This window comes from Gastrolobium bilobum, unplaced genomic scaffold, assembly GCF_033153095.1.
Source record: "Gastrolobium bilobum isolate Gb01-03AN ecotype WA unplaced genomic scaffold, APGP_CSIRO_Gbil_v1 utg10696, whole genome shotgun sequence".
In the NCBI taxonomy this organism is placed as follows: Eukaryota; Viridiplantae; Streptophyta; class Magnoliopsida; order Fabales; family Fabaceae; genus Gastrolobium; species Gastrolobium bilobum.
This window is the reverse complement of record NW_026899284.1, coordinates 737,108-754,882: the sequence shown is the minus strand read 5'-3', so window position 1 is coordinate 754,882 and position 17,775 is coordinate 737,108. Positions and strand designations below refer to the sequence as shown.

The 17,775-nt window shown below is 31.5% G+C and overlaps 1 protein-coding gene and 2 pseudogenes across 1 annotated transcript; 1 reads left to right on the top strand and 2 right to left on the bottom strand.

The window, feature by feature from the left end:
- LOC133289174 (protein BREVIS RADIX-like) lies at positions 1-2,977 on the bottom strand (annotated as a pseudogene).
- A 5,365-nt stretch (positions 2,978-8,342) lies between these two features.
- On the bottom strand, positions 8,343-9,428 carry LOC133289208 (protein PAM68, chloroplastic). The gene is made up of 2 exons (XM_061487099.1): positions 9,213-9,428; positions 8,343-9,082 (listed from the first exon to the last, which is right to left on the bottom strand). Exons 1-2 carry the CDS (start codon positions 9,258-9,260, stop codon positions 8,510-8,512), a joined length of 621 nt encoding a protein of 206 aa, XP_061343083.1. The 5' UTR covers positions 9,261-9,428; the 3' UTR covers positions 8,343-8,509.
- A 4,580-nt stretch (positions 9,429-14,008) lies between these two features.
- Positions 14,009-15,078, top strand: LOC133289173 (histone-lysine N-methyltransferase ASHR2-like; annotated as a pseudogene).
- The last annotated feature ends 2,697 nt before the right edge of the window (positions 15,079-17,775 follow it).

Here is a 17,775-nt window from a genome sequence, read left to right as displayed (position 1 = left end):
TCAACACTCGGCATATACATAAGCATCAACAGATAGGGTTTTCACAAGCTTGCGCTGATAAACCACACAAGGAAAATATATATTATAAAAGAGCAAGTTGGTCTTAAATAACCAAACTTACCAAATGTTCAACCAAAGATAAATCAACAGCAACAACGGCGACAAATAGATATAAATATACCCTACAGTAATTGGAGTAAATAGAGACACCACAAACTTAAACTTACGAAACAGTACCAACTATAACATATTAAGAGATCATCACCAAGACTACACTCTATATACCGGAGTGAACAACAACAAGAAGAAGATAACAATGTCTAGGAAAGAAAAGTTGAAAATTTCAGCAGTTTAGAACATCCACTTTTCTTCACAGCAACAAGGCTTCACATATACTGAGCATGAACTCGAACCCTGTTGCGCAGCCACCAATCCTTAGCTGCATCTGCATCAAAAATTTCCCGGCTACAGACAGAGTTAACAGAGAGTCAAATAAAAACCCACTAATCTTTTAAATAAATTTTTAAATGAAATTTGGCAACATGTTACATGCAATATAGGATTTTACCATTTCCTAATTTCACTAAAGAACATGCTCCTACGACCATCTAATTGTGAAGGAAAAAAAATAAGGAACATGTTTTTGATATGCATTTTATATTACCTGAATTTGATACGGCGAATTTTCCTGGTCCCATTAGCTGACCTCTCCACAGTGATTGACACTCCAGGATCGTCATACTCAACCCATTCAGCATCCATGTCATTGTCAGTAGGGTTGTTAGCCCTTGATATCCCACCATGGAAATACCCCATATTCCCAGCGGGTGCATGGAAATTCCCCGGAGTCGAATCTATGTTCAGCATTGAAGCCATTGGGATATCTTGTTCAGATTCCCCCGAGTTCTGTTCAAAGGCAATAGTAACGTACATGAATGAATCTCGAGAATCCAATAGAGAGCTCTTATTTATGTCAACCTCTTCTCACGATATAGTGATAAACATGAATTTAAGTATCATGAAAAATAACAAGGTCGATGAAATAGTCTTAACTTTTAACAACATCATATGTGTGTAAAATTTGTAGATTACCTCATCATCATCAGACCTTGCAGAAGTGTTGAAAACATGTTGATTTAAAGTCTGGATATTAAGAAGCTCCCTGATCCTGCCGTAATTCTCAGCCCACCACCTCTGGGCTCGCGACATATCAAACATGTCTCGGCTTCAAATTTAAATGTCAAGTATTGTAAGAATTTATTACTACATGATAATTAATTATTATTATTTTCAACAACTAAAATTCTCATATATATATATATATATATATGAAGGTCTCTAAGGTACAACATATATTTTCAAAACTTGGGACATATTATACATACGAGAAGCGAATCCTTTTGAGATCATTGCCCCCAGTAGGAAGAGACACAACGGTGATGTGAACATCTGGCTCCATCTGTGCTATCCACTCGTTCGATCCAGTCACGTCCACCAACGCTACACTACCAGCTGGTGGTTGAGGTTGACGCCCTCCAGGGGTGGTGTTACCAATTAGGGATTGATTGGGGTTTGTGTAGTCCAAAGCAGGGGTTGAACTTGCGCTTCCACCACCAATGTAGCCGTGTGGAACCCCCCTTCAAAAACGGTGTCATACTTGATGCTCTCGAAGGTGCCAGCTTTGATTTTCTTCCCTGAAAGCTTCAGCGCCAGATCCTTAATCTGCATATGCAGAATAAAAATTCAAATTAGCATCAATGCATTTAAAAGTTTTAATCATGTACCATACAATTAATACATACCATGGAGTCTTAAGGTTTCAGGCTTAGGTCATTTTCAAAGCATCATACAATACCTTTACAGTTGGGCTAGTGGAGAATGTACTTGGTAGAGAATTCATGCAAGTGGATGACAACAACATCCTTGAACGTGAAAGTCTATATATGTATATATCCTACTATCAACTATGTACCCCCAATGGAAAGCATTTTCTATTTGTAGAAATCTCCAGTAATATCTATCCAAATATTACTTGTCCAATTTTTCACACAATTTAGAAACATTTGGTTCGAAATAGTTAGGTGAGGCATCATAAGAAAGAAGGAAGAGCATGAAGAAGAAGGTAAACTAATAAGCAAATATAAAGGAAGCAAAATAAAAAGGCTCGTGGATAATGGAGTAATGGTGTAAAAACAAATAGTTGCTTATAAATATAAACATGTTTCTGCCATAAATGCAATCCATACCTGGCCACACCAACTATATACTTTCCTGTCACACTAAATCATATAATTTGCATCGACACATAATAGAAAACTTTTGAAAAATAGTATAATGATGGTAAGTGAATAATCTCATGTGCAATTATAATTGGCTAAAAAGAGAAGAGTAGTAAGAACCCACTTGACAAGTTGGTTCCCTAATTTATAACTATAGAAAGAACAAAGGGATTAGGACCGGCTTGATTGGTTGATCATGATAGTCACGTCAGGTCAGAACCACGGAACCACCTCATGCATATAAATAAACCAATAAATGGACCAATCCAATCCGTGAGAGGAAGTGGACCATCCTTGTACACAAAAAAGTGGACAAAACACAACACACACAGAGTTACGTCATCCTAAACCAAAACAATCCCCGCCTAGATAACGAGGCATCCGTATGATGTATATTTTATATAAAAAAACATCATGTGAGTGGGTGTATGTAGGCTATATGTTGGTCTACGTGGAGGTTAAAGATTCCAAGTGTGGACCCCACTGGGTTTGATTTTGTTTGTTTTACCAAGATGGAAAAAGAAGCTGAAAAAGCAATGTTTGTAGATGAAGAGAGAGAAAGAGAGAGGGAGGGTATTAAGGACCTGCGAAGTCAGACCCTTGACGGCTTCTTTTGTGTTCGGCATGCCATTCCCACGGGCTTCTTCATCCCCATCAACGACGGTTGGCTTGGCACACGGGATCATGCACTGAAACATCTTCGCTACAAAGCTCTTCTTATCTTGAACAACAACAAAACAAGAAAACATTTATGGTTAGATTCCAGAGAATGAAAGAGTGTCTATCAACAGTTAAGAATGGGAATGACATATAGAGAATAAAAGAACCATATCAATACATGTCATTGGTTCTGAATGGATAATAGAACAAAATAAACAACAACAAACAAGCTCTTCTTATACTGTTAAATGCTTTTGAACTTATATTGCACGTGTAAGTGAGCTTGGGGTGGAAGATCCTTGAGGACCCATTGTCTTACTGAGATTTCTTTTTAGAGATCTCACCCCACGTTTGGGGCACATATTTCAGGTTCAGGTAATGCAGGGGTTGAGACCTCTGGCGGTAGGAGGCCGGAGCTTAGCTGATTATATATGTTGTATGCTGACATGACTGGATATTGTATGTTGTTTATGTTTTCTGTCCTTATATTGATATTTGAGTTGAGACTCTTTTGTGGACTTTGTTGCCTTATTTGGTGAGCATGAGGTTTGTCCATGCCACATTGATGTTAGTACTTTTAGCTTGAGTTGTATAAACTATCAGGGTTGTCTGATCTACGTGTGGTAGTTCCGTGACTAGAGACACATTTATAATATTTATATATTGAGGTATTTTAGTTAGCTGTCTTTTGCAATTTACATATAGGCGATGTTTTATGAAATGAATTAAGTAAGTCAACTTGGCTAATGATAATGACGTCATAATTGAAAAGAAAAAGATATTCCGCATTTTTAAATTAAACGTGACTTAATACGATGATATGATAACAAACCGGATATATACGGGGTGTTACACTTTACCTTTAACCCACTATTTGTTTTTGTCCTTTGAACTTTATTCCTTGGGCTAACTCTCTCTTTTAGCAAAGAATACTTGAAGTAGCAAGTAAATTCAATATAAAAATGCTGCAATAGTAAACAATAGTAGTTTAAATTAAATTAAGTTAAGTAAATTAAATAGTTAAGTTAGTAGCAAGTAAATTAAATAAGTGAAAAGAAAAATATCTCGATTCGATTTTCACATGTCACTTTTAGAAACAGTTTAAATATTTTTATTCCTGATCCGCACCACACTCTAAATCACACTCTAAATTAGTCCTGTAATCAATTCAAAAAATCAAAACTTGTCCGGATATCCAAAAAAATCAACTCGAGATATAATTAAGATTGGATTAATTAAAAAAAAAAATGCTACAGTAGCTTTTTTGTATTTCTCACCGTAGACTACCAGCAAGCCACAATTTTCTGAAAATGGTGCTCCACGTGTCACCATCAGTCTGAGGTGTCATGCTTTAGCTAATGAGGTTTTTATCGGGTCTTGTTTAGGAAGAAAGCTAGTAAAGGTCCAAAGCCATTTCCTCCCTTCATCCTAATCTTGCAATATTAAAAGCCTTAGAATCCATCCATACGTTTCATCAAGCTTGTCAAAGTCAAATTATAAAATCCCATGAAAGGTTGAGAGGACATGAAAACATGGTGTACATTATACCACTTTTAACGTTAGGAATGTTCTGTTTTTCTCTAGTGAACAAGAACAGGTAGAAGCAGATATAAAATATTGTACTTGGAAAGAGATGATGAAGCTCCCCATTCAGCAGTGTTGTGTCCAAAGTAAATCTATAAAATCTCAATCCTGAATCCCCAAGTCTTTCTTTCCCCATTTCCAATGTTTAGTTCTGATTACTTTGGTTATTTTGTGTTTCTTTTGATTTCTTGTTTCAGATAAAATCATTACTTACCCTGTGTTAAAAGAAGAGACAAAATGGCCCACCTCGTGCAAATACTGTTTATTGAAGCTTTTTTATATATCCGTACGTCCTGTACTCCTACTTAGAAGCATGCTTAAGTAGCTGGAGTATGCAACTTTTTTCTAACTCCGTATATCAGGAAAAAAAAATTAAAATCTTGTTTTTTTAATAAATTATTATTAATAAATTATTGTTTTGAACCTAATTACGAATACACTGTATTTATTCATTTCCAAATTGGAGATGATCATTCACGTAAGTTAGGCATGACTCACGGGCAAAAAAAATAAAATATTATTATTTTAATAAATAATTATGAATACATAATAGTTGTTTCGAAACTATTTACGGATTTATTGCACTCATTCAAGTCCAAATTAGGCGTGACTCATATGGTGTTGACACGTGGCACAAAAAAATCAACTTACGAACGGTAAAATTTTGAAAAGCCATGACTTTTGACTCGGGTATCCAAATCAGGTAAAAAAAAATTGATTCCACAAAATTTTTCGAGATCTACACAATGACACCTCATTTGACATATTTTATCTCTCACAAAAATAATTCAAATTTGCAATAATGATATTATAAGAGCATTTAAACATAAGTCTCTCAGTTCTGCATTTGTGATTTAATATAAAATAATAATAAAGATTTGATTTATGATTTAAATTAAAAAATCAATTTTTAATTTTTAATATAAAAAATAAATAAAGATTTGGTTTGTGATTTAAATTAAAAAATTATTATTAATAAAAAAATAAAATAATGATTTGATTTGTGATTTAAACTCAAAAACCAATTTGAAAGATCTCTATTATTAAAGAAAATAATTAAATAAATATTTTAAATCTTTAAGGAAGAAAAATTTTATTTTTGAAAATCATTCATAAGCTTCCAACGAATCCAGCCATAAAGACTCAGCATTTGCTTTGTATCACAGACTTTTTCAAACTTTAGATGGACTAATCTACTTTGGTGCCATCTTATACTACCATTATTGCAAATTTGAACTTTGTTTGTGAGAAATAAAATATATCTAATGAGATGTCATTGCGTAGATCTCGAAAAGTTATGTGGAATCAAAATAAGAATTACCTGATTTGAATACCCGAGTCAAAAGCTATGGCCTTATGAAGTTTTACGGTTAAACTATTAACTTTTTGTGCCATGTGTCAACACTAGACAATTCACGCCTAATTTTATTCACGCCTAATTTGGGCGTGAATAAGTGCAATTGATCTGTAAATAGATTCGAAACAACAACTTATTCGTAATTATTTATTAAAAATGCAATATTTAAATTTTTTTGCCGTGACTCACGCATTCACGCCTAATTTAGGCGTGACTCATCTGATGTTGACACGTGAAACAAAAAATTAACAGTTTAAACGTAAAACTTCAGAAGGCCATAACTTTTGACTCGAGTATCTGAATCAGGTAATTTTTTTTATTCCACGTAACTTTTCGAGATCTACGCAATGACATGTCATTTGACATATTTTATCTCTCACAAACACAATTCAAATTTGCAACAATAGTATTATACGAGTGTTTAAACCCAGATACCTCCGAGTTCTTTGCGAATCAACACCAAACAGAGTCTTCTGCCTACTAGAACCTCTCTATACTTATCCTATGGGTTGTATTCTTATCACTGTGAATAGGGACTTTATCATTTAAGTCGCGGTCTGAAATTAAAGATGGCACCAAAGTGGATTAGTCCATCTATAAATAAGGATACTTAATGTCATATTAAAATATATACTCTGCCAAGTGTTTGAAAAAAAAATAGTGTACAAGGTTATTGAATCGCAATACATATCGTGTATCGTTTGGCCGATTTTTCATATCGTGAATCATATCGAATCGTAAGATACAGAAATATAATAAAAAATAATTTAAGAATAATATTGTAAGTTACATCCTTCTGTTTTACTTTTTTTCTTTAAAGCCATTTAAATTATGTATGCCTAAGAGAGAAAAAAGTAAATACATTTAAAAAAAATAAAAAAAGACTAATAGGTATAAGAAAAGAAAACTAAACCTGAAATCGAGTCCTGAACTCTGAAGTTCGGAAACGTCTCTTATACGAAACAATGCCATGTCTTTATGGATGGATTCGTTGGAAGCTTATAGCCTCTGAATGGTTTTCAAAAATAAAATACTTCTTCCTTAGAGATTTAGAATATTTATTTAATTATTTTCTTTATTAATACACATTTTTCAAATTGATTTTTAAGTTTAAATCACAAATCAAATCTTTATTTTGTTTTCCTTATTAATAATATTTTTTAAAATTTTTTGAATTTAAATTACAAACCAAATCTTTATTTATTTTTTTATATTGAATCACAAACTCAGAACTCAGAGGCTTCTAGGTTTAAATGCTCTTATAATATTATTATTGCAAATTTGAACTGTGTTTGTAAGAGATAAAATATGTCAAATAAAGTGTCATTCCGTAAATCTCAAAAAAAATTGTGAAATCAAAAAAATATTACCTGATTTGGATACCTGAGTTAAAAGTTATGGCTTTTCAAAGTTTCACGGTTCATAAGTTGATTTTTTTGTGCCACGTGTCAACATCAAACGAGTCACGTCTAAATTAGACGTGAATGCCTTGTAAGTCACGTCTAACTTCACGCGTAATTTGGACGTAAATGAGTGTAATAGATTCATAAATAGTTTTAAAACAACTATATATTCATAATTATTTTTTAAAATAATAATATTTAATTTTTTTGCCCTCATGCATGTTGTAAATTCAAACCAGGGAATCTTGGAGTTTTATAGAAATGGATTCTCATATCTGACATCAGGCAATCTCGTATAATCTTAGCATTCCAAATACAAACTAATTATGTGGTCCCTTAACAAGTATAGCTAAAGCAACAGCTAAAGTAGGGAGGAATTGCTTATTCGAAAGGGAACAATCTAATGATTAAGGATTAAAGACTCTATTTAATACAAAATGGATTTTAATCTCATTGCAAGTGGATAGATTGATCATAAAAGGAGGATGAATTACGCCTATTGCATGATTCGAGTTTTTATAAATTTGAGGGGGAAAGAAAGAAAAAGGTTTGCCTAGATGGAGAGAAGCTTTCAGATAAACTATTATATTTCACGCTAATTTGTCTTGTGGGGGAGGGTTGGACATGGAGGGAATTTAAATTAAATAGGGGTAATGTGAATATTCAGCTTGTTTTGAATCTTCATGATCAGGATAAGAGTGTTAGTAAAGGTGAAAAAAATAGAAAATAAAAAAGGATAACAGAGAAAAAGAGAAAAATATGTACATGAACGATTCTTTTGAACAAAGAGGAAAACGTTCAACAAGCCACTTTATTTTTTATAATGGTTCTCTTTGCGCAGACAAGATTTAAACCGTCCTTTAAATAAAATAAAATGAAAATGCAAGTTCAGGTGTAGAAGCGCACGTGTTTTCCTCTCCACCTTGCACTAATTAATCACCAATCTCTTGAATAAGTTCCAACTGATACAGCAAAGCCAACTCTTATTTCCAATTTGATTAAAATATTGAACTTGCTTCATTAAAAATACCTTAAAGTTTTAAAATATTGAAATTGCTTCATTAGAAACCTACATTTTGAAGACCAGCATAACACATTTTTTGTATTTAGAGACAAAATATGCTTCTCTAGAAACTTAACAACAGAAGCTATAAATCAAAATAATTTTAAGACAAGTTATAATATAGAGGGGGAAAAACGAAAAGACTAAAAGGATGAACAATGGGCTAATTCTTCCGAGATTCACCCCTAAGGGATTGCCAAAAAACAGGCCAATTCTTTTGGGCTTCATTCCAACCCAAAAGGGACCCTTCTCTCAGTGGGTCCCAACTGGAGGACACGATCCCATAACTCACTCCCAAGAGAGCAGACCCAAAGAAGAAGAAGGACACAATGAAGGGCACCCAAGTGGGCACATCAATTTTCAAACCAACCTTAAGGTAGTAAAAGAATGGGAAGAACAAAAGCCCAATACCTAGTGGAATCCCCACGGAGAATCCCATTCTGCTTATCATCCTGTTGGTCACTACTTCCGGAATAACTCCTCGATCAACCTCTTCTTCCTCTTCCTCTTCTTCTTCTTCATCTTCTTCTTGTTTATCTTCTGCATAATCCTTTCTCAGCTTCTTAGTCTTCTTCATTTTCTTTGGGGAAGGTCCAAACCCCTTGGGGCCCTTCAAGGTTGCATGTATAGGTGCAAGGTGTGAGAAGTGAATCCGATGATGAAATTCTGATTTATGAATTGGGAACTGAGACTTCACATTTCCATTGAAATAAGTCCATATATTATTCCTAACTCGCTGCAGTAAATAATTTCGAAATTAGAATCGCAGACAGAAAATCAGACAAGACAATTCTACAGTTATGAAGCAGAATTTAAGTCCTGTGTAGTACTATTACAAGACACGGGGTTAGAGAAAGAGAGAGAACCGTGTGAAGAAATTGTGGATTGAAAAATGTGCTTGCAGTTACGGCCATTACGTTATGTTGATGGTGTTGATGGCTCAATCAGACATGATAGTTGAGGCTGTTTTTGAGTAAGAGAAAGGAGCAACTTAGGACTTGCGACTTAAGACATAGGAGTGAGATGATGCTAAGAGCTGTTCCAAAAGATAAGGTTGTAAAAGGATATCTACCTTCCCCACCATTCCTGTGCTGCATTTTGCTATCTTTAAACGGCGACGTATTGTGCTTAAGTTTAGAAAATGGCATAAACGGCGACGTATTTTGCTATCTTTAGAGGGAGACGTATTTTTCTACACATATATCGATATTTGTGCTGCATTTTTTTTTTTTTAATATATGGTGAACTCCACACTTATTGTCTCTATAGCATTACAAGAGAATTGTCAACATGATTCTTATTTTTCCTTTTTTTTTTTTTAAATATGAAATATGAAAACTTTCTTATTTATATAAAATTACATATTCAAGTTCAAATACTTATTATATTATTCTCGAGGTCTATGGAATATGGATCATTTGCATATGATAAAGGCCTAATACTTTGTACAATAAATTAGTGTATTTAAATATTTTAAAAAATATTCATAAATTATATATTTAACTTTATTTGAGTTTAATATAAATTTTAGAAACGGAGGAATTAAATACATAATCGCACTAAAAATAAATACATATAAATAAAATTATATAAATACCGTTACTTTTGAAAAAACATCAAAGGACGGTGGGGAAACTACAATTATCCTCTAAGAAACTTTTTAAATGTATAATTACCGTAAAACATGAATAGACAACAGGAAGTGCTAAATTGCTAATAACTTTAAGGGAAAAATTACTTTTTCAGGCACAGAAGAGTAGTCCATTTTCTTACAATATTTTAAGATTTTTATTTTTATTTTTTTACGAGTAAATACTCTTTTTGGTCCTTAACAAAAAATACGATTTTCATTTTAGTCCCTTCCAAAAATAAATTAGTTTCGAGATTCCTAACAAATTCAAAGTGAACCCATTTAGTTGAAATCATGGTACCTCAAACTCAAAAAAAAACCCATATTAGTCCCAAAAAAAAGGACTAAAATAGGTTCACTTTGAATTTCATATAAACTAATCGACTAATTTTTTTTTGTAAAAGACTAAAGTGGGGACCGTATTTTTTATTATGGACCCAAAAAAATATTCTCTTTTTTTATTTTATAATTATGTGAATCTCATTATATCATTATGAGAATAATAGAAGATACTCTCTCCTATTAGTGTAGATTAGTGAATCCCTAACTTTAATGTATTCTAAAATTTCTACCCACACATAAATTTAATAATAAAAAATATTAATTCTAATAAATGTTAATCGCACGCGAAGTATGAGGTGATATTTCCTCTTATCTTTATTCACAGACAGGTCAATTCCACATGTACATTTCCTATTCGTCTTAGATCCAAACAGGCCCCAAAGAACGAGATTATTTATCGTGGTTCGGGATCATCATTTTTTACGTGGTAAGTTAGTGTAAATAAAAAGATAAAGTTGAAAAAGAGGGAAAATAGAAGAGATAAAAATGAAAAGAAAAAATTGATGTTATGAGAGGGAGCACTGATTATTAGGTGGTCTTGGACAACAAAAAATATTTGCAACAAGAACATAATGGAAGATTCTTTTATAATTATGTTGCACCACCGTCCACATAAAATACGGAACACGATATGATAATACAATAACTTTTAAAATATTAAATTATATGTTAATACGTATTTTGATATTAAATAATATTTTTAATAAATATAATATAATTTACATTTAATTTATATAGTAGCCCATAAAAATCATTTAATCAATCAAATATTTAAATTATATAATATAAATATAAAGTAAAAATAATAAAACATTCATAGAATATAGAGTATAGACTACTCAGTACTCACGATATTAACAATCTAAATCCTAAGATACAAACGGTTCCATAATAACATTTGTAATTTGGAAACTTTCTTCTAAGATGTTGTCGACATTAACTCTAGGTTGATCACCTTGAGCTCAGAACAGTAAAAGTATTATCAACCACAATGAACTATTATAATAGCATTATAAAACCTCACCCATACACCAAAATTATAAGCAATATGTAGGCATTTGACGAACAGACACAAATTAAGGTAAAGGTAATATTCACGAATAAAGTAATACCTACATTAAGACCACAAAATATAAGGGTATGCTCAATAGGCAAGATGAAAAATAAGAAATGAAAATTGAGTGGAATTGAAGATTTTAATTTTGGCTTTGCTTGTTAGACGGTGGAAATGGGTGAATAATTGAAAATATACTTTCAACTCCATTTCTTAATATTAAGGAGAAACTGAGAATTTTGAGGTTGGAGTGAAACTATGTTGCACTTCATTTTTCAACACCCCATAATTTCATCGCTAAAAGCAACAACAACAAATATTTATTTTTTTCCAAAACTTTTCACTACCGTATTTTCTACCTACTTATTTTCAGCTAAACCAAGCATGTCTTAAGGCAAGGATATCAATTACTTCGTAGGTGCAAAGATATGAATTCCAAAAGCAAAATTTTTAACTTAAATAATGATATTCCACACACACATTATTCAGGGCCTTATTTACAAATTCCCCAACATAGCCCTCATCACCCACTTCAAATAGAAGAAAAAAAGGGATGAGATATATATATATGTATATATCACATGAGATGAGAGAGAAAGAGAGATCAGAGCACTTACCCATTACCAGAAGGAATCGGCGACAGCAAAGGCAGAGCGAAGAAGGAATAAAGAGAGCAGTGCTATGAACAAAATGGGTCTGGTGAAGTTTTTTTTTTCAAGTTTTTATTAAATACTTTTTATTTTTTAAAAAATTATAATTTTATTAATATATTTTAAAAAAATTTAAATTATAACTTTTTTACGATAATGTCATTTGATCGTGTCTGACACGATCAAATTCTGATTAAATTATAGTTAACGTGTTCCAAAAATTAATCGTGTGTCGAAATATGTCGGACACATGTCTAACACATATTTTTGAGAGAAATTGACGTGTCGGTACTTCGAGCTTTATAAGACATACTTATGAATTTATAGTTTACACATTTCAAACTTATTTCCATATGCGAACAACATATTTAACTAAAAACAATAACTAGATTTAAATATAATTTTATATTTCAAATGGACTTAATTATAATTTTAGAAAGGGTTTGATGTTTCTTATACATGGAGTATAGAATTTATCTTCTACGTACACATTAAAGTATATGGAATCAAGAAAATAGGTTTCATATATTTTTATAGAAAAATATTTCTGCAGTTACTGCAGATAAGTTATTTGCATTTACTTTCAAAATGACGTCGTTTTGATATTGAAAGATGGGGAAGGATATTGTGACAACCAAGTTGTGTTACTACCAAGTGGCTACCAATTAATCTCACCGTTAGATCGATTATGTTGATCCAACGGTTATATTTATTTTCATCTTTGTATGGTCACGATTTTCCAAATTTAATACTTTATATTTATTTCCACCTTTGTATGGTTATGATTTCCCATATTTAATGCTTTCACTTTAAATATGAGAAATCATAACCATACAAAGATGAAAATAAATATAACCATTGGATCAACATAATCGATCTAACAGTGAGATTAATTGGTAGTCACTTGGTAGTAACACAATTTGGTTGTCACAATATCCTTCCCCTTGAAAGATTAAAAAATATTATAAAGACTAATATAACCCTAAAATAAATTAAAATTACAAAAATACTATGATTTTGGACCCAAAACGACGTCGTATTGAGCTTAATTCAGATAATTTATCTGCAGTAACTGCAATAAAAATTAAACCCATATTTTTATATGTATTAAAAATGAAATTATCTCTTAAAATGTAAGCCTAATTAAGCTCTTTTAGAAATGAAAAATAATTGCTGCTTTTTCTAAAATCGAAATTTGCAAATTATAATAGAATTGAATTATTAGCAAAGGAGATCATATCTTATCATTCTCACTAAAATCAAGCTGTGCCTTGCTTACACGTAAACAGTAACATGATAACATGTAAGCATACAAAAAAAGAAAAATATTACTCTTCTTTCACATAAGGTAATTTCTCTCATGTTATTTCACTTCAATTTTCGTACATCAACTTTTTCTTTTTCTTTTTTTTATGCAATGGTGGAACCCACTCATTTTCTTTGTACAACATAAAATAACTATCTTCTGTAAAAAGAGAATAATAAAACCCATAAAAAATTGAAGAAAATAATCAAATTATGTAAAGGATTGGCGTCAAATGGTGAATTATTATTCTCTATACAGTAACATAAATTTTACTTTTTTAAATAATTAAATGTATGTAAACCTTTTTGTTTGTGATTAATATTTCTCATATTATAGGAGATACTTTTATTTTCTTCATATATATAAAAGGGTGTGAGATTTATGTGGAACTATGTGAGAAAAAGAGAGAGAGAAAAAATATATAACATAATTTTATGTGTGTAGGAGATAAATTTATTCTCTAACATTATTCTTTTTTTTATATTAACAATAATATTAATGTTCATGTATAATTTTTGTTTCTTCATATATTAGCTCTACATTATTTCTCTACAAGCGCTAACTCTGCATTCAGCTTGAAAACACGTGTATCTTCTCATACCCATCACCACTTTGTCAAGTAATCACATCAAGCTACTATAGATGAACTTGAAACTTGTGCAGTATACACACCCACATTCATGGCTGGTTCAAGCTCTCTCTTGAGGATGGAGCATATTGATGGCAAAGGAAGAGGTTTAGTTGCAGCACAACCTCTTAAGGCTGGACAAGTAATCCTCAGAGAATCCCCTCTCATTATCTACTCTGCTTCTCCTCTCTTCTCTTCTTCTTTTTCTTCATCCTTCTCTTACTGTGACCACTGCTTCAGAATCATACTATCATCACCCTCAGTTCCATGCCTTTCTTGTTCCCACTTCCATTTCTGCAGCCAGAAGTGCCTCTCTATTGCACTCAAATCCTCACACTCTTCATGGTCATGCCAAGCATTGTCTCTTCTGCATTCAGAACTAGTTCAACAACCCCACGAAAGACAAGTCCAAGCTCGTTTCATTGTTGCTGCTTACAACCTTGCCCTTCACTCCTCTTCTGATCTGCATACTTTGCTTTCTCTCCATGGTACTCCAGATGCTGCCATAGTTGATGCTGCTCAGTTCCTTCATTCTCTAATCTCACCCCTCTTACCACCCCATAGCCAGATTTCTGTTGAACTCACAGCCCAACTTCTTGCAAAGGACAGGCTCAATTCCTTTTGCTTAATGGATCCTTATTCCCCAAATGGTCCTCAAAGATCTATCAAGGCATATGCTATTTATCCAAAAGCTACCTTTTATAACCATGACTGTATTCCCAATGCATGCAGGTTTGATTATGTAGATACTAGTGATCCTGGGGATGAACACAACACTGACATTGTAATCAGGATGATTCAGGATGTTCCTGTTGGAAGAGAGGTTTGCATAAGCTATTTCAGGATCAACAGGCTAGGGATTATTCTACTCGGAAAAGGATCTTGATGGAGGATTATGGGTTCACTTGTGATTGTGATAGGTGCAAGATTGAAAAGAATTGGCATGATGGTCAAAAACAAGGAGGGAACAATGATCTGCCACACGTACGTTTCCTTTCCAAATATGTTTGTGACAGGAAGAATTGTGCAGGCACTATGGCTCCTCTGCCTCCTAAAGATGATGCACCATCTAATGTTCTTGAGTGTAACTTTTGTGGTAATTTGAAAATTTATACTGTTTAGTCTTTAACACCAATGGAATTTTTCAGATTATCTTCTACTTTTCTTTGGAGGACTTGTTTAGGCTGTTCTAGAAATATGATCGCGATTACTCTGTCCTCTAGTCTTGCAGAGGGAAAGTAACATGTTGCAATTCCCCTTTCTTCTTTTTGCCCGTCCTTTCTTTTTTTGGCACCTATCGGGGTTCTAATGTGTTTCGAGGAGTTAACATTGACTAATTTATAATTACTTTCTCAGATTTTATTTTCAAGAAAGTGAATAAAATTAATTCAAAGAAAGAGAACAAAAAAAAGTCACAGCAGTATAAAAAACTTTGACTTTTGTGAAATAAAAGTAGAAGGGAAAAGAAAATATAAGGAAGGTATTTGAAAAATATAATATAAAATTACTTGTAAGTTCATTATTTATGAGATTAAATTTTTAGGTTGAATTAATTTTTTTGTAATGCCCACCCTTCGAGTTTTAAGAGCTCTTGTGTAGGAAAGCGTATTAGAAAAATATAAAATCATTAATATATCTTTATTTAACAGTTTAAGCTTAAGCTATTAGATTGAATTGATTGTTTTATATGATATCAGTATTAGAGTGATCACGGGGTCACGAGTCACTTTCTAATAGAATTAAGCAAACATAAGGTCGAATAATAAAAAATAAACCTGTATAATATTCACAATCTAAGCTGAAGGACTCTTACATGAAGGTACATGTTAAAAAAGATAATATAAAATTAGTGATAACCATCATTGAATTGAATGTTTACATAAGCAAAATTGCCGGTGAATCTTGGATAATCATTTATGGCATGCTGAAGATTTTTTGGGTTGCCGAAAATATTGCTTAGTATTCAAAGATAGTAGTATCATTGCAGGTTTTCTCACACGATATAGCATCCAACTCGTTCCCTTATATTTTGTTGTATTCCAATTACTAACAAGAGATGTTTTTATTTTAAAGATCAATTCCTAACGTTTCATTCATGATAAACTCGACTGAAGTGATGTCCAAGTCCAAACTCATTGAAATTCCTATGCAATTGTGCACGTTTTTGTTATTTCTGTAGTTTATAATTGTGAAATGGAGTCAAATTTTTAGCTTATATATAACACCTGGCCTCAGATTTTCTTAATCACTTAAAGTAAATTCTATAAATCTTGGGTGTTATCTTGAAGCCCATCTTCTATGCTGCTATTTTTTAGTCTTCACAAGCTAGAAGCACTTTGAGTTGTGTACAATGAGGGCTCTTCTGCAGGTTTAGAGATGTGAGAATTCTATCTTGCTGAAAATCTACAAGAGAGGATCCAATGTGTTCATAGTCTAGAGGCTCTTTTGAAACTATTTCAACAATGCGGTTTAAGAAAAATGAAATGAATGGGGTCTACTTCTGGTGTCTTTATATATGTTGATCACCACGTAACCTTTTCCCCTTCGTGATCTGACTTATCAGTTACAGATGGCCTTTGACCTTTTATTAAAAATTAACATCAATCAGTTTTTATTTTACCATTGACTGGTTGATATAATTAATTACATGAGTCATATAATTGATTATATTGCTTAAATTTATCTTAAAATTTTGAAAAGTAATAACTTATTACTTGAGGGTTTGAATTAGGTAATTTTTTTATTTTACATAATTTTTTGAGATCTACACGCTGGAATGATTATTTTTTTAATATTGGAAAGTAAAAATAAGAATAAAAACTAAATAACATCATCTACAAAAATAAAATATGCCAAATAGAATACAAGGAAGCATTTTTTGAAGAAAAAAAAAATTAACCAAGTCCCTCCGTACAAAAATTCGTTTGAAGAATTTATTGGATAATATTATCCACAGAAATAAAAATTGTTTACAACTTCTTACAACCAAATTTTAACCATTGATTTTCCGTGATCTAACGGTTATAATTTATTGGGTCATACTTATTAATTAATTATTAATTTTCAATAAATTATATTCGTCAGATTAGTGAAAATTAACGGTTAAAATTTAGTTGTAAGAGATTATAAGCGAAAAGATGTTGTAAATATAACATTTTTCTTTTTATTTATGTTTTAATTTTTTAAATTATATGTATATCTTTTTTCAAGCTACTCATAATAAATTATAAAATGAATGAAATTTCATAAAAAAAATAAAATAATTTAACTAAATAAAAAATTTGCTTCAAATATGCATAAGCAAAATAAAGTACTAATAATATATAAATATAATGTAATTATGATTTCTTGTAATACCGTATTAGGTAATTACAGCTTACTATATATATATGTGTGTGTAGTAGTTATATATAAACTAGTAATTACTCATTCGTTTGTGCAATAAAATTCAATTAAAAAGAAATTATACATGTATAAAAAAAAACTATAGAACATTATTTAAAGCTTTTTGAATAAAAGAAAATGAAAAGAATCATAAATACAGTATAGTTTTACTTAGATTAATTACAATAAAGATATCTAACTATATAACTACTTAACTATATTTTATATTTAAGAGGTAAATCCAAATTTAAAAAATTAAAGATAAAGATTAAAATTTTAAGATAATTAAATAAATGACTTAAAGATTTTTGCTAACAATGAAATGACATCTGTTCTAGCTTGGTTTCCATTGTAAAAATATATTTAATAAAATAAAAAATGGAGAATACTAATCTCCAAAAAGACTATGAATCCACTTATTTTATTTATTTATTT